At 41.7% G+C, this 18,510-nt stretch overlaps 1 protein-coding gene across 4 annotated transcripts in view; it reads right to left on the bottom strand.

Moving 5' to 3' along the window:
- The window catches only part of CTNNA2 (catenin alpha 2), a 1,370,089-nt gene that overhangs the window by 872,805 nt on the left and 478,774 nt on the right, over nucleotides 1-18,510 (bottom strand). For all 4 annotated transcript variants that reach the window (XM_013007524.3, XM_045283854.1, XM_004713853.3 and 1 more), the window contains one exon: nucleotides 16,249-16,452. In XM_013007524.3, coding sequence (XP_012862978.1) covers nucleotides 16,249-16,452 — 204 coding nt within the window. The remainder of the gene's footprint in view (nucleotides 1-16,248; nucleotides 16,453-18,510) is intronic.

Genomic DNA, 18,510 nt, shown 5'->3' with positions numbered 1-18,510 from the left:
TCCCAGAAGTCAATTAAAATACCTAAAGCATGCTTGATTGTTTTGTAATAAATGCTCTGTCTTTATGACTACGCTACAGAAGCAACAAACACAACTTTCAAAGTCACACATTCTTCAAAGTCTAAATGGAAACCATTAACTATAATGTTTTGTTTTTTGTTTTTTAATTCGGAATGGCATATACACTCAAATGCAACAAAGTGCCTAACTCAAATGGCCTCCCCTGAGCTTTATTCCAACACATTATTTCTCACCTCCTTTCTTACCCTAAACCCTCAACTCACTTTGAAAATGTGCTGTGATCATCTGAGCTCATGTTATCTCTTGGGCCAAGTAGGGTGCCAAACAACCCATGCTCCTGGACAGAGCGGAAGAGGAACCTCTCCCTGTACTTGCTCAGAGAGATAGAAACAACAGCAAACTGTAAGGTGTCCCGGAGGAAGGCAGATCCGGTCCACACATCGATCGCTGCTCTTCTCTGAAACTCCTTTAAAAAGACCATCAAGTAATTGTCTTTAAAATAAAATAAACAAATTTATTTTATTGAGAATTAGGTGAAGGTTTACCGAGAAGACCATATTTTGATATTCAACAATTCACAAATCTTTTGTTTCCACTTATCTATTGCAATCTACTATCACTTATCCCACTTCCTATGTTTCCTGCGTTATGGTAAAGCCGTCAGTCACTAGAGTGCCTCTATCACACCAAGCTGCAGGAAGCTAGAGTTTAATTTGCAGGAAAAAAGATAAAAGAAAGATCTTTGCATGGACCAGGAATTCATGAAACATTCACATACAAATGCTGTCCCTTGCAGCTACTGACACTAATGTCTTTTACAAGGTTCAGCCTCAAATCACAGGCGGAAGCCACAAGGGTAGGTGTTCTTCAGGAAAACAAAAACAAACACACAAACAAATAAAAAACGGGTTATGTTTCCTTCTTCAGTAACATCCTACTCCAATCCTCTCTGTAAGAAGTTCAGATAGTTGTGCCCGAAGGCCCTCTACCTTCTTACAGCTCTAACAGATTTCTGTTAGTGTCTCTGAGATGCTGGCCGAAAAAAGATTTCTTTAGAGTCTACCATTTAATGAATCCCGAAAGATCAAAAGGAATTTTAGGGAACAAATGGCTGTTACATGCCAAATGGCTTTAGAGAGCAAGAAAAATCAGGAACACAAGTGTTCTAAATCCGCTAAAATATGAAGCCCTGGAATGGAGTGGAAGGTACCACAGAACGGTGATAAAAGACACCAGAAGACCTGAGTCCCAATGTCACTGGTGATTATGTGACCTTCAGAATGTCCTTCACCTTTTGTTTTTTCACAAACAGCTGTATCACATTTTTGCCTACATGATGTGATATCATGTAGAAGGCAAGAACTTTAGGAAAATGGATGTTGATCACTGGAGAATCATGCGAAATCTAAAAGATAAAAATACAAGTAGGGGTGTGTGGTGGTTACTTGTGTGGGCTCCGTTAGTTAGACTATGGTTCTAAATAATTTTGCCAAACACAACACTACACTCTTCCCTAAGTCCATGTAATGCAAAGGGAAGGAATCACATTCCATAATTCAACTTGGTATAATATAATGTAAGTTACCAGTCAGGTGAAGAAGTATCCAGGTAGCCTCCAGATCAGGGATTTTGGACTTGGTACACATCTGAACCCCATGAGCCACCTAGAGTATCCCTGCTTCCTCTGGACCTGCAGCCTTTAGCTATGCCTTCCTCGCAATATTAAGAGTAAGTCCCTTGAGTCCTCTCTTTGGCACTGTTTCTCTAGAAAACGTTCAGGCAGGAAGAGATGTAATTTTATTGGTTATATAAATAAGTAGACGATAAAATACTAGATGAGGGTAAAGGAGCAAAGTGAAACGATAATAAGCACACTCTAATATTAAAAGTGAAAATAAAAATCCCACGTCTAAACTAAAACGAAACTCAAAGGATGTCTTTATTTGTAAGTGTTTGGTACATACAGCAGGAAGTATCTTTCCCAGGGGATCCACAGGTCTGTTTTTTCAGGGATCAAACGTGTGAAATTAGCCACCTGATTGTAGTCCACTTCACTGAGTCCCCGCCCACCCTAGCGTGCAGATTGAATAATAAAACAGCTCAATGCTGTCTTCTTGATGCATGTCAGGTGGAAAAGATGAAAAACATGTGAATCTGCAAAAGTCTTCAATGAGCTCTTGGCAAGAGTGGAGGGATGATTGAGAGGCTGAAGATGAAAGAGCAAATGTCACTTTGAAATGTGATGTAGAAACACGATGGAAAGACAAATAATAATAACAGTCTTTGAATCAAATCATCTCATTAAGTTGGGTGGTTTCACATCTGCCTAGTCCAAAGCTGGCACAGAATTCGATGCATGAGCATCTCTTAGAAGACTCACTAAAATACACAGAACCCTAAGTCTGAAGTGGGTTACACGCTGTGCTACTAACCCAAAGGCCAGCAGTTTTAAACCATCAGTTGTGCTATGAGAGAAATAGGAAGTTTTCTCCTGCCAAAGAGATTGACAATTTCAAAACCCCACAGGGACAATTGCACCAGTCCCACTCTGTTCTGTCGGGTGACTGGGAGTCGGCATGGACTCGATGCCCGTGAACAGGGCTTGAGGGCTGGTCTCTGGAGATCACATGGCCACAGCACTAGGGCAGGGCCTGCGGAATAGTGTGTGTCAAGAGCTGGTGAAATGACTCTGATATGCAGATGTTTAAGAACCTCTATGTGGGTCCAGCAAAATTGTGCTTCCTCTTAGAAACTGGTCGAGACTAGTAACCTGAAGAAGTCAGATCCAAAGCTCACGGCAAGGTGGAATTGGTACCACCACTCCGACTTCTTGCTCTCCGCAGCCCAGCTGGCATGGTTCATCACACGTGTACTCACCAATGAAGCTGTGAAGAGAGACGGCTGTAAATAGCCATCTGGGAGGCTGAACAGGGGAGTTTGGGTACTTATTGAAAGCAGACTCCTCTGCAGGATGAGAAACTGTCTTTGTTTTGTTTTTTTAATCATTTTATTGGGGGGCTCTTATAGTACTTATCACAATCCATCCATCCATTGTGTCAAGCACATTTATACATCTGTTGCCATCATTCTCAGACATTTTTTTTCTACTTGAGCCCTTGGTATTGGCTTATTTCCTCCTCCCTGGCCCTCCCTCATGAACCCTTGATAATTGATTTTTTTTCTATGTCTGAAACCAACCCATGAGAGGGAGGGAGGAACTAGACTTCAACCCGGTGTGCCAAGACAAGAATACAACATTTCCGCATGAAGCAGGGAACCAAGAGAGGTGTGCAGGATCGACCCTAATCCCAATGATGTGGATTCCTCCCCTCTTCCTACAAAGAATGTATTTCAGAGGACAGCACTGAAGCTACAGCCCAGGGAGAGGGGCGCTTCTGATCAGAGCACACAGGAGAAAACAAAGAGGGAAGGGGAGAGAGTGGAACACATCTTCTCCCACCAAGCCCTGAGGACAATATTCCTGCTCAGAGTAGCCAATGCACAGAGAGGACCATAGAGCCAGCCCCACCACAAGACACACTGTCCCTCACTGACCCATAACACTATAAGGACAACACTGGAGACACAGTGCGAGAATTGTGCCCGGTCTGACCCCACCACATGGGGAAAACCACTAAGGGCATGAAACCGAGCAGCAAGGGGAGCAAAGCAATGAAGTCCCCGGGGAATACCAAAAATAGACATTGGGGCCAGGGGGTGGCACCCCATCAGACTCAACCAGAAAACACTCTTAAAGGTCAACAAACAGACCTGGAACTATTTATAGGCTTTTCTCTTTTTGTAGTTGGTCTTTTTGCTGTTGCTGGTGGTGGTGATTTTGTTTTCTTTTGTTGTTTTTCTCTGTCTTGTTTTTATGTTTATTATTGTCTCTGCACATCTATCTAGATAAGACAGGCAGGATAAACAATCTGGAGGAAAAAACAACAGGACATGAAAGAAGAGGAGGCAGGGGAAAGTAAGGGGAGAGCCAACAAACCCAGGAACAAGGGAACAACAAATGATTGATGGAGAAGAGGGCATAGGGTGCCAGGTAGGGCTGGATCAAGGGCAATGAAGCCAAGAGGAATTACTGAAACTCGAATGAAGGCCAAGCATGATAGTGGGACAAGATAGTGGGGCAAGAGGAAAGTAAAAGGAAATAGAGGAAAGAACTAGGAGGCAAAGGACATTCAAAGAGGTCTAAATACAGGCATGCACATATGTAAATATATTTACATATAGTAATAGGGAAATAGATCTATATACATATATTTATATGTTAAGTATTAAGGTTGCAGACAGACATCGGGCCTCTGCTCAAGTACTCCCTCAACACAAAACACTTTGTTCCAATAATCCAGCATTCTGGGATGCTCATCTTCCCTGACAGGGTAGCTTACGACAAAATAGGTACATAAGGAAATGTGGTGAAGAAAGCTGATGGTGCCAAACTATCAAAAGATATAGCTTTTAAAGGCTTGAAGATAAACAAGCAACCATCTATCTGGAAACAACAAAGCCCACGTGGAAGAAGCACGCCAGCCTGTGTGATCATGTGTCGATGGGATTGGGTATCAGGCATCAAAGATCCAGAACCAAAAAAACATATCAAGGTGAATGAGGGGGAGCACAGAGAGGAGACCCAAAGCCCATCTATAGACAAGTGGATATCTCTTTATAGAAGGGTCACAAGGAAGAGACGAGCCAGCCAGGATGGAGTATAGCACTGAAGAAGCATACAACTTTCCTCCAGTTCTTTAATGCCACCACCCCCACTGCTGCCACCACCACCACTATCATGACCCCAATTTTACCTTACAAATCTGGCTAGACCAGAGCATGTACACTGGTACAGATAAGAGCTGGAAACACAAGGTTTCCAGGACAGATTAACCCCTCAGGACCAATAACAAGATTAATGATACCAGGAGGGGAAGGTGAAGGTGAGAGGAGAAAGGGGGAACCAATCACAATGATCGACATAAAACCCCCTCCCAGGACAGACAAGAGATAAACTGTCTTTTTAACAAATGGAGCTGCCCTGTCTTAACAATATGTAGGACAAGGTGTTTTTGAAGGAGGTGAAGGTGAAGAGTTAGAAGCTTTGAAAAAATAATTACCCTTCAATTAATACCTTGTGGTGAGATACCAGCTCCGTTTTGCTTGTCTATTTCTAAAGAATTCAAAATTTGAAGAAAAAAAAAAAAAGAGATTTACCATCAGCTCGACAAGTCTTCTTGGAAATCCTGAATGTGCAGGCTGAGTAATGCATTGTTCTACAAGTCTTCCCAAGAGATACCTCACTTGATGGTTTCTTACAAAAGTATGTACCACATTCACACACCCACACCATTTGAAACCATATTAAATTAAATTACATCTCGGTTTTATCTATTGTATATCACATCAGTTTCCCTAACTTGACTTTTCTAACAATCACCTTGTTAGAAAAACCATCAGCTGTACCAAGGGAGAAATATGAAGCTTTCTACTCCCATAGAGATTTGTTCAACTCCTGAATTATGTGTGGAGGCAGGGACTTTGAAGGCAGAGTGTTTAATTTTAAGCTGAATTGTCACCATTTCCTTCCATTGTTGGACTGATTGAGCGGTTAGTTTACTTCTTTCCTTTTCTCATTCTTTCTGTCCTTTTTTTTACTACCTATTTTTCTATCCAATGTCCTTTACTGTATCTCTCTATCCAATGCGCTTAGATAAACTCTTCTGTGCCTCTTATGGAATAAGGAGTATATTCCACATACTTCTAATCTCCAGAGATCCATACCAAGTCTCCTGCATTCTACAGTCTGTCTTTCCTCACACTCTCAATGGACTTCATGCCCAAGCAGACCACAATGTAGGGAGCATTTAAATGCAGCAGTAAAAGTTAGTTGATTGGTGGGGTTCTTCAAACTGAAAAGCAAGCAAGTAAAATATTTTGTATTGCTTTTAAATATCTCTATCAGTTGTTACTGGAATATTTACTGACCTTCCTGGAAAGAACCAATGTGACTTTTCTAAGGCCTGAAGTCAAGTGTAGTTGAAGGGAAATGACCAGGTGCTACAAAGTAAGACAAAAGAGAACCTTAGTTAAAGTATATACAGTCTTAAGAAGGGAGTGGAAGTAAGTCAAGAGATGAAAGATGTTGCTCCATTATATACAACTCAATAGATTAAATATATATGGGTTATATTTTATAGTGTAATAGCGAAAGAAGCAAGAAAATAATGCAATAAGAAGGATTTCATTTATTCTTTCTATAAATATTTAGAGCCTCCTATGGTGGTGAAGAATAGGGAAAGGACCATGGAATGCCAGAAGTACAGCCAGAATTCCCCTTGGGAATGAAAGATGGAAGGACTCCATCTCACATACTTTAGACTTGCTTCTCAAGAGCGAGAGACGATCGTCTTCTCCCAGCCATCAAGTGCATTCTGACTTACAGACACCCTGTACGACAGGGGAGACCTGCCCCTGGGGGGTTCTGAGGCTGTAATGTTTTATGGGAGTAGAAAGCCAAGTCTTTCTTCCAGGGAACTTCTGGTGCCTTCAGACGTGTGACCTCGCAATCCTCGATGCCAACAGCCACCGGAAAAGGACGCTGTGGCTGGAAAGTAGAGGGTCCGTGAGATACAGAAGACCCTTGAAGAGATGGACTCATGCAGCGATTGCATCAGTGTTGCAACGTTCCGCATGACCTCCATTGGGAAGATGACGCAGGGCGGGAAGGGCTTCACCCTGCTGCGATGAGGGCGTCATGAGTCAGAACTAGCTCGACAGCACCACACCACACAGCACATGCCAAGTTTTCTTCTAGGATCTATGGCTTCTGACCAAGACAAAATACCAGCTTCTGAGTACTCAGTCCCCACTGGAAGTACAGGTAATAACAACACCAAGAGATGATGTAATTTTAGAGTGCGGCAAGTGCTGTGACAGAAATAAATATGGTGATAAGATTAAGAGCAACATATTTGAACTGAAACTTGAGGGCACAAAAAATCTATCGAGGTGAAGTTTGGGGAAGAACATTCTAGTCAAAGAGACTGCAAGGGCACAGTTGCTGAAGCAGCAGAGGTCTTGGTGTGCTACAGGTGTAGAGAGGGGTCACCACTCGTGAAATATCCAGTTCTTAGAGGGGAACAAGTTCCAAATTCATCAATTTTTCAGTATGGACACAGGGAGCGCTATGAAGCAGCCCATTCAGGAATAGGCACGTGCATTGAACAGTTAATGGTGGAGTGCCCTCTCCCTGACAATCGTTGCGGGATCTTCCTTAAAGCACCAGGAATGCTCTCCTTAGAAAATCAATCGATGCATCGCGTGGTCCAGTCTGCCATAACCAGATTGATCAAATCAGAGGACTCAGCACTGTCCATAATCACTGTTCAAAGGACAGCCCCTTATGATCTTATCATGGGACTTTGTATGACTGAGAAGCACATTGCATAGACATAGTGAAGAATGGCAGCTTATTTTATAAGGAGAAAATCTAGCTAGAGTTCCAATTGTGCAACTAATTGTTCACTCTGGGGTAGTTTTTTATTTCTATCTCTTGTTTCACTTGATAGGTAATTTTCTTTTTGTCCAAAAGAACTTCCTACACAAGTTTGCCATGGATGAACAAAATGTATCCAACCAATTAAACCGAAGTGTCTCCCATGCAAGTGTAGAGTAGAGGGACCCAAGGCAGGCACTCCGAGGGAAAGGTTGGTGCCACACACAGAGAGGTGACCGCCTATACCCAGGAGGGAGACGTTTGGGGGCCTACAGCCTGGTTCGGTGATCTGGGTGCTACTACCAGAACCATAGCTTGAGGGTTACTGGACTGTGCTTTGTGACTTCCTTTAGGCACCAAGCCACTTTCCACTCATATCAGTAGACACCCCGGGTTTGGTTATTAGCAGCACCCAAGTAAAGGTTGTTTTTTTTTTCTCAAAGATATTTTTTCTTTCATGATTAGCCCAGTTAATACTTGATCTCACCTCTTCAAGTAAATTCAGATTACTCAGTCACCACAACTCCCAGGTCCTATCTCGCTGTTTTCCCAGTTCTTGTCCCTTCACGATATCTCAGTGGCTTCCTAAATATCTATAAAGAGAGTAATGTGTCACAATTATGGCACCTACAGCTACGGTGAATCTGATTCTACAATGTTTGCCCTGCGGGTTTCTTTGGTGGCTTGGTTCATGCTGGTTTTTAGTGATTGTGGAATGCCAAGTGCTGTTCTTTGGAACTTTACCAGTGGACATTCTTCCAGGCCTGAGTTTAAAGTGTGCTTTCTAAGGGTAATTGGCATTGGCTTCTACCAGCACCTACCAACAGACAACACAGAATGATCTCACGATGATTTGTATAAATGTAAAATCTTGTTGGAATATAGATCCTGGATTCAAAACTAAGTGTTTGGGAATGTTTGAATAATATGTGTGTGTGTGTGTGGGGGGGGAGTCCTTTTCTTCCCACTCCCCAAAGACCTAGTTTGCATGTATTCCAATTGGTTTTGTCTACAGAAAAGTTTGACCTTACTCAATTATTTCCTAATGGCTTCACCTTCTGGGAAGCCAGGCTTTATCCAAGGGTCCTAACCTCACTGTGTCATTAGGACAAATCACAAGCTGGGCCACCAGTTCTTTGCATACATATCGCATTTGAAACCAAAGTCTAGACTTCTCTACTTACTATTTTCTCATCATTTCTTACCTCTGTGTGATTCCTAGGAGTTTATTCATGCATAAAGTATACTTTATTTTAATTCCACAAGACAAAGAATTGGTAGTAATTTAAAAAAGAAGGTAAGTAAGGTAGGGAGAGCAAGAGAAAGAAACTGAGGTGCTCAGCCTGCTTTTCCTCTGTAAAAAAGTAGACCGTTCATGTATGAAGCACTCATGATGATCAAGGTCATTCATTCTAGAACTACGACTGGGATCCTCATCTTGATGAAAAAGCCAACTTTTCTCCCAACACTGGCTCCGGAATTATTGGCTTCACCTTCTCTGAGTCGCTATATCACATCATTAGGAAACATTTCACAGCTGCAGCCAAGCTCCCTGTTAGAGATCCTAGTAGACAAAATGTCCCCACACCTGGATGCTACTTGCACTTGTGCTCCCTAGTTAAGAAGGACTATATTCAAATCATACTATTGCAAACCAGCCACCTGCCAGTCCAGATGCATTTTCTCCTGGATTCTCTCAAAGCCACTGCACACATACTTTGTGAGATGCCTGCTCCCAGCACGGTGTATTAGTCTGGGTACTTTGGAGAAACAAATCCACAGCAACTCATGTATAAGAGAGAGTTTTATGCAAAGAAAATGTGCATCACAAAAACATCCCAACCCAATGCTGCCCAAGCCCACAAGTCCAACATTAACCCATACCCAACACCAGTCCACAAAGTCCTTCACCTCACAAAACAGAGGCTATGATGCCGACTGCAGGAGGAAAGCTGAGTCAGTAAACGAACAAGCATCTCAGCACTGGCAGGGGTCTCCACACAGCTGCTCCAGCACCCAGGGCTGCATCGGGATAGGTCCATGTAGCTTCTCCTTGGGGATGTCTTGGAGGAAGTCAATCTTGCAAGCTGAAGCAGGGAACTGCTAAGGCAGCTGCACCTGACGCAACCATCACAAAACAAGAGACCCGAGAACTAGAAAGGCGAGGCTTCACCACCCATTTATCCCTCTGCCTTTCCACCAGCACCACATGTGATTATCGGCCAGGCTGGCACAATTAACTAACTCACACGGCAACTCTCATTCTTTCACTCTTATCATTCTTCCCAGGGACCATGGTCGTACCTTCTCTTAACACTTGTCCGGAGTCAGAACTACTAACATGCACCTCTGTACCTCTTCCCTGGACTTCTGAAATCCTCCCACAACAAGCACTGTTAAACACCATTAGAAAATACACACACTAATAATATCAGAAGAAGGAAGATAGGGAAAAAAGCACCTTATAGTACCCATTCTCACCCATGGGTAGCTATGGGGTCCAGGTGAAAGTTACCTGGAAACACAAGAAAATAGGCTTATACTGCCTACTGTAAAGGCAGAAGCCTAAAGCGTGATGCAAGATCCAAACGACAGCTATAGCCTTGAAGAAAGAGTTGTAACCTAATCATACTCTTTCAATGTATAACCAAGATATGCCAAACAAAAAATGAAATTTAATTGGCTTTTTGTGGAAATAAAAGTTGTATTTGAGAAATATAATCATATAGATTATTTTGAGGCACAAAATTAATGGAGATGAGAGCAAGGAGCATATTTGAAGGCAGAGAACACAGAGGGAGAGATAAGGTACTAAGCCCCCTGACCTCCCATCACCAACAAATCCCCACAAAATCTGCCATGGGGCCATTGTAAGATATAGTGACCCCATAGGATGGGGTAGAGCTAGCCGTGTGGGTCTCATAGACTGCCTCTCTTTATCCGAGTGGAAAGCATCGTCTTTCTCCTCAGGAAAAGGTACAGAAAACTCAACAACAACCACATCTTCACGACAGTCACCAAATTTGAGACATTAGAATTGTTCCCGTAAAGAAAGTTATCAATTCCATTAAAGCAGCACTTTTAATTTCCCATTAAAATGGAGTGTCATTATTGAGAGCACTGGAAATATTGGGTCACACATTGCCCCCAGCCATTTAAAACATAACTTTCTATTCTTTATTAAACATCATCTTGAAATAAATAGAGGTGCCCTGATGCCAAGAATTGGGCTGCTAATCACAAAGAGGGTGTTTTAGACTTCCCAGCTTCGCCTTGGGAAAAAGATGAGGCTATCTGTTCCCATACAGATTTATAGTCTCAGGAATTCTAAAAAGCAGCTCATTTTTTGTCCTGTTGGGTCACTAAAAGTTAGAATGGGGCGGGGCCGGGATGGGTTTGTGTTTGTGCATGTGTATGTGGTTTTAAACAGAGGAACCTATACTAGTGAATTAATTATGTATTTAGATAACAAAATGCTATGTAACCAGTAAACAAAAGGTAGAAAAATTTATTGATACAGTAATTTGTGTACAGTATATTTATAAAGAAAATAGAATACAAAACACTATTTACAATCAGTCCAGTTAAGAAAATTTCCAAGGAATGATACATGTGCGCACACGTCTGTGTGTGTTTATATATTCATAGAAACATAAACCCACTGGACATCTATAGAGGGATAATCTAGATTATTAATAATAATTTTCTTTCAGGGATGAGATTATGAATACTCTTGATTTTCTCTTTTTTATCAATAGCCTTTGCAATGAACATTTTTTTCATACTGTAAAGACCAGTTTGAAAGCTCAGTGCTTTCAGAAGTCACCCAGTTCCTGGTAATGAGCTCACACCCTCATATAGTATAATCCTGTGATGTGCTTGCTAGAATCCGCTGTACTCTGAGCCTCAGAATCAAGTTGGCGATGCACTTTTCACACTTAATGTAAGTGCATTGGCCCTTTCCGATGAGACCTGGCGGAGCCCCTTCAGGTGGAATTCCACTCCACAGCAAAGGTTACGGTCACAATGCTTCAGGAGCTTGTAACAGCAATTACCCTTCTGTGCTTTTACAGCTGCACCACACCAATGCTTTCCATATTCTGTAAAGGCATCTGCTTAGGTGTCGCAGAAGGCCTGAAAACTGGTGTGTTCAAATATCACTAAATATATATACATAGTCTAAAACTTATTTTAAAAAATATAACTTTAAAAAATCTGCCAGAATAGAATGCAGTAGAGATCACCAAGTCATTACCTTCTGCAAAAAGGCTCTGCCATCTATATACAGTTGAATTTTAATTGCTAGGTTGTTGGAGAAAATGGCAGTTCTACATTTGTCTTTTTCAAAAAAGAATTCACAGGGATGTATAATTAATCCAGGAATCACAGCACCACAACACACAGCAAGGTCCAGCTTTATCTGCTCAATATATTCTCCACACGGCACTGGCACTGCACAACCAAGTCAGGGCTTAATGCACCTACTACAGTCCTCTGCCCATCGTCCCTTGAGTATTCAGAACAAGTATTGTCCTTCCCCTGCTAAGAATTCTGTCTGAACATTTTAGACATTAGCAGAAGTTACATTTAAACAGGCTGACTTTTCTGAGATTGTGAACTGCACTTAGATCTTTGTGCTGATACAACTTGAAACAACATTTACCTGCTCGAGTTGTCTTTCAGATGAAATCTGTCTGGCAGACTATGTGGGCAATGCAAAGCAAGTTATTTACACATTGTTATCACATCTGAGTAAATCAGAATTTTCCCTGCAGTCAGAACTAAATGAAGACATCATATTAATAGAGGCTGATATCACAGCAATTGTCATTCACGATGCCCAATGTCCTTGCAGGCACATTAAACGGGCACACTCTCCTCTTTGATTATTTTATAAGCACATTCTGTTTAAAATATAATTTGAACCCAAACATTCCACACCAGTTATATCTCTGCCTTCAGTTAAGGTAGAGCTACAATCATCCTCTGAATTATTCTAAGAGAATTGGTCTCATGTTCCCCCTTCCATTTTTAATCATTCAAATGCTAACACTTAAGGCATGGCACTTTTTAGTTGCCTCCAATAACATCTCATTTCATTAGACTGAAAGCCAAGTCCCTTCCAATGACACTCAGAGGCCTTCAGAGTCAGATGCCTTGCCTTACTGCAGACACTACCTCCTTTGAGCCCCACTCCCACACTGGCAGCCTAGGGTTCTTCAAATATACAAACCCAAGACAAACGCCGCACTGCCATCGAGTTGATTCTGACTCCCATCAACCCCAAACGATAAGGCAGCACTGCCCTTGTGGGTTTCCAAGACTGGAACTCTTCACAGCAGTGGAAAGCCCTTCATGTTGCTCTTCCTTCCACCTCAAGTGTTCTTTGTTCCCTCGCCTCCAAAATCTCTAGATCAAATGCCTTCTTCTCAACCAACCCTCCTCAGACCATCCTAAATGTGCTCCGTCCTCGATAGCTCTCAATGTACCCATCTCATCAATGGGCTTCTTACTATCTAAAAGAACACATGCTCAACTTCTTTATTTATAGGCTGTCTCCAACCAACTAGCATGGGCAGGACATTTTGTCTGTTTTATTCACTCCTTTTAAACAGTATCTGTCACGATGCCATCAGTCACGCAATACATCTTTGTGGGGTGAGTACAATCGTCTCAATTTCCACCTACAACGGAATCTGTGCCAGCAACACAGCCATTGCTTCCTATCTTCATTCCTGTTCAAGACTTTGCTGCCCAATAAAACATTTTAGTGCTACCAAAGAAAGAGAAAATGTTACAATTATAAGCTCGGGAGGAAAAATACTTCATTATAAAATGAAATGATTTATGTTAATTCACATAATACCTAGACCACCACACTGGTGACACTAAGCCAAAATAACATGTACAGATCAGAGGTCCTTTTGAGAGTCTCTTGCTTCTCATTACTCGACACACATGGATAACAAAAATATCCCATTTAAAACAGAAATTACTTTTAAATGTCTTCTCTCATTCACTTCCATCTTAACCTTGATAAGTCCACCAGGATTTTACTAAAACCTTCCCAATAGTCTGTCCTACCGTCATCATGCTCTTTGATCAGTTTTCACCACAGGGGCTTCTTGATTCAACCTTTTATTCACATGCCACTGTTTATTTCAAGTGTACAACTTTTGTTTCTTCGGCAAGCTACACACAAGTATAATACTTTTCATACACACACCTGTGAAAAGCTAGCACGTAACTAGTTGCTACAGAGATGAACATCATCCAGAGGCTAAACCCTGATGCCCGAAGGCTCCTGTTAGCTCATCCTTTCATTTAAGTCTGTGCCTAACAAATCACTTTTTCTCTGCAGACACTTGGTGGGTGTATGATTTCACAATGACCTTGGCTACATGTGAACAATGGGTGTTTACCAGGGACTGATTGTAATTTGGTATTTTTTAAGCTGTAATTATATATACCAATTTAAAAATATTTTCATCTCAATTTAATAATTCCTTTATCCTAATTATATTGCCTAATACATTACCTTAGAGAAAATCTTCAGGGTGGTATATAATAATACCTTTTTTGCCAGAAATATATGTATATTTTATAATATATATTTATAAATATATATCCTATATGTGATAATACAGGCACAGCTGGTTGCTATTAAATACAACAGACTATTCAGTTAAGGCATAGATGTCTTTAAGTATATTATTCTATGCTATATCAAAATTGATCTTGTGGTATTAGAATAAATGCACTAGACAGGAACTATGGAGTCGGCATAGGCGCAACAAATGCTACCTTGAAATCACCCAGGAAGTGTGAAGACTAACTGAATTGTACACATTTTACACAAAATCAAATAGGAGGTATTTTATTTCAAGTTTTGAGTCTGATAAGTTAATGTGAATAGAATTTGCACACTTCAAATTCAAGCCAAATTTACACCCATCTAGATATTATCTGAAACGATGTCAAAATAGAAAACATGTTTTCTATACAAAATTTCAAAACACTTTGGCATCACAAGGTCGTAAGCATTGAAATGAGTACTGAAAGTGAAAAAAATACAAAACTTTATCACTTGCAAACAGTGAAAGAAAACCTTCCACTTGACAGAAGTCTAGAAACCAATCTGAAAATTGCATGCCACATCTGGATCAACACGCCTTTAATCGCATGCTTTTCCTAGGAACGTATACTATTAGCATCAGTATTTATGTATTTTCATTGAGATTTTCACTTTCACCATGATCTCTGCATTTTCTACTTCCTTCTTTGGTAAAACTATTTACTGAGAACAAAATCAACATCAGAACTTAATCTAAAATCCAATTCCATATCCAAGTAATTTGACAGAAGCTATTCTTATAAAACAAGAGGAAACAAACAGGACCCAGATTTCATGAGCACCATTGCATGATAAATAGGCTATTCAAATGATCTAGTCAGGGTGTCAAGGCACCAAGTTGGATCAACATTTTAGGTTGTACCCTATATAATACCAGTAGACTAAACATAAAGAAAGTGCTGGCCACCCAGAGTCCTATACAAAGTAAGCAGTTGGCATTCAATCTGCATCCATCTACACCTTTGCGTCTATGACTGCACATAGGAATATCTCCCAACATCAAAGAATCTGAAGGTTTGTAGAAAGGCAACTTTTGTTTTGCTTTTCACAAAGTATTCTCATTGACCCTCTTCTTCTTTCCTAAGGCAATGTTCTCTGGAGGATCCTGAAAGAGTCACGCTGTTTCCTTCAATGTGACTCCTTGCTTGAATAGTGGGTCGCATGTCCTTAGGGGATTGGGGAATTGGGAAGAACAGTCCTGTCTCTGGGAATTCTGACAGGACCCAGCTTGTGCTCTCAATGGCCCTGACTGGCTAGGACATCACACATTCCATGGGCATATCATGTCATGTAAGCAAATAAAGCTACACATGTTCTACTTTATGCTGAACTCTGATTAGCTAGGAATGCAAGACAGGAGGAATTGCAGCAAGCTGTGGACATCGAACCAGTGCCCTCCTCGGAATGAAGACAGCAAATCAGTACCAATGTCATTCAGGGCCTTTCAAACCAGATATTGGGATTTCATCTTCTCTGTGTGGTTCTCAGTCCCATAGCCACCATCACACTGTCTAACTGCAGGACAGGATCGCTATTGGGTGTGAGGCAATACAACTAGACACCATTAAAAAACCTATTCAACAACTTGGAGGCTCATTCCCACAAAATTTTCTAATCGCACAACCGATCATAAAGTCCCTCTAAATTGTAAACTGCAGTTCAAATTGGACTTTCAGACTTTTCATACAAACATTAGAAAAACGATTTGATTTATTAATGCCTGCCAGGGATGTACATTTGCATCAATAGCTCCCTGGGCATTGGAAGTCTTCTCTGTAAGAGAAGCTTTAGGTCCATTCTCAGATAGGTCCATCAATCATCCACATCAACCTATTGAAACTCCATCTTCGTCAAATGCCAGCCACTAAATGGACTATAAGAGAATCACTTGAGAGCCAAAATATTCCTAAGCATTTACTCGCCATACGTCTTCCATATTTAAAAATATATATTCTGAGACAAACTCAGAACACAGACAGTACCCAAGCCGTGTTTGGGTTGCACCTGCCACCATTTAGGGACCACTTGCACACGCTGGGGCCACACCGGCGTTCAGAAGAGCCACCTTTGGGGCGGTGGCACACGCAGCACTTACGTTGTTCATGTACTCGCTCAGCAGGTCCTGCAGCGCCTGTCGCACCGCGTTGCATTCAGCCACGATGCGCTCCCGCCGGTCGTCGCGCGTGCAGGATGAGTCGGCCATCAGCGCCGCGCCGCTGATGATGCTCTCCAGCCTCTCCTCCAAGGACGGCCGGAACCTGGCCTCGCTGAACGTCATGGGGTCCAGGATAATCTTGTTCTGAAAGTATTGGAATTTAAAATGAGCAAGGAAGAGACACCCGCCCTGGTGATTTGCACCAGCAAAAATCCAAGCGAGGGTGAAACTCTCCGGGGAGAAGGGTTGGTTAGTTACGCAAACTGTGAAGTGGCCTTGACAAGTAGCAGCTTTTTTATATACAGTGTTTTTGTCGAAATCTAATCTTTGGAGAGAAAACGGCACATCTAGTTCAGAGAACATGTTCTTGGCAAAGGCTATCTAGACTAAAAAGTCTTCAAACGAAAGTGTGATGTTAAGTTGGCGTTTTTAAAAAAAATAATAAGGGTCATACATTTCATTGTAGCATTTTGAGGATTATGGAAAGAATTTAGCGCCTTGGAGCTATAAAATAATATGCAAGCAAATACAGAATACCAAAAAAGAGAACACACCAAACGGGCACGCATAGAGTGGATTCTGACTCTCAGTGGTCCCTGGAGACAGACTGGGACTGAGAAAGGGACTGGAAGCCCTGGTGGAGCAACGGCTGCTTTCAAAGAACCCACTTTCAGGTTAGCAGCCCAAAGCCACCAGCTAGGTCCCTGGGCTCCAATATATCAACTAGTTCTGACAACAACCTTCTAGGGCAGAAGACAACTGTTCCAGAGGGTTTCCTGGGCTGGAAAACTTGACCAGAGCAGAAAGCCTCATTTTTCTCCTGCAATCAACAAGTTAGGGATCCCTTCGCTGTGACTGGAGTATATTACACCTTCTTCATAAGAAATGGACCTTCCCTGAGATGTGTCTGGAGCAAGTAGCATTCATCAGGAAAATTCAGAACAGGTATATTTACCACTAGAATCAATCGTTTTTATTTACAAAATGAGTATTAAGAACATAGTTCATAGTGCACATGTGTGATTTGTTGCAATCACATGATTGATAAATTAAATTAAAAGTATTAAGATAAATAAGGGGGAAATGGAAAGGTGTCACATGGCCACTCCTTACAGACTGCCCTGTGGGGTCACTGTGGGTTGGGCGGGACTTGATGGCAGTCAGTGTTGTGGTGGTGGTTGGCTTGCCTCTGTGCCCCGGGAACACGTTCACTAAAAGGTGTTCAGGGGGGTTCAGAGGCACTGACTCTCTGATTGTGATTCATATGCAAATCTTCGTATCATTGTTGGTAGTTGTCATTGAATAAATGCCCCTGGTGTGCAGACTAGAACTGCTTCTTAGAGTTTTCAAGGCAATGGTCTCACTTCCAAGATGAGATGGGAGGGGTCTTTGAACCCACCATTTCACCAACACTTCAGCGAGTGAGTGGCCAAAGGCTTTGCTGTGTGCAATGCTCAGGGACTGTTTCATCACGACCAGAGGGAGGTCCTCAGAAAGAAGTGCAGACCACTTATGAGGAAACAAAGACTGTACACAACTTGGGTCTGAAGTCCATTAGAATTTTAGATTATGGAGAAAATCATCCATTGATCAAGGATCCCTCTTCAGCTTAGAGGGTAAAGGGGCTTATAAAGTAAAGTTAGCTTTCTTGGAGTACACTTTCACTTGTAGGATCACCCCTTACTTTCACTCTCTTATATCATGAGAAGAGGTTGGGAATGGGTATGTATATGATACTCCATTCTGGACTGAAGTGCACTGTGATTGTGCACAACTTAATTAAGCACTAGTCAGGGGCCTCTGTTCTAAGACAGGCTCCATCGTCATAGGTGGTACTCAAGAGAAAGCAGAGGTATTGCAGCTCCACCAGCTGCTGGTGCCAAAGCTGGGTCCCCCTGCCTCCTCTTAGTGGGGGCCATCTGATTTCCTTTTCTTTCTCTATCTCTTCTGGCCCCCCTTGTCTTCCATGGACCCATCTCTCAGTGTCTGCAGTTTTTCCATGATATACTTAGGATAAATATTTTCTTAATCATGGAGCATGCATTAACTATTGGTATTTAAGGTGATGCCAAGACCTAATCAAAAGAGAATTAGATTTTCTTCCTTATGAAGATTACTGATTTTTAAAGAGCTGCTTTGCAGGAAAACATATTAGCATAAAATGAAATAAAATTATTATATTGTCAGTTTTGAGATTTCAGG

Source organism: Echinops telfairi, unplaced genomic scaffold (assembly GCF_000313985.2).
Source record: "Echinops telfairi isolate 266 unplaced genomic scaffold, ASM31398v2 ScPeMD7_7467;HRSCAF=8505_1, whole genome shotgun sequence".
In the NCBI taxonomy this organism is placed as follows: Eukaryota; Metazoa; Chordata; class Mammalia; order Afrosoricida; family Tenrecidae; genus Echinops; species Echinops telfairi.
The sequence above is the reverse complement of the archived record's forward strand: the minus strand, read 5'-3'. Positions and strand labels throughout refer to the sequence as shown.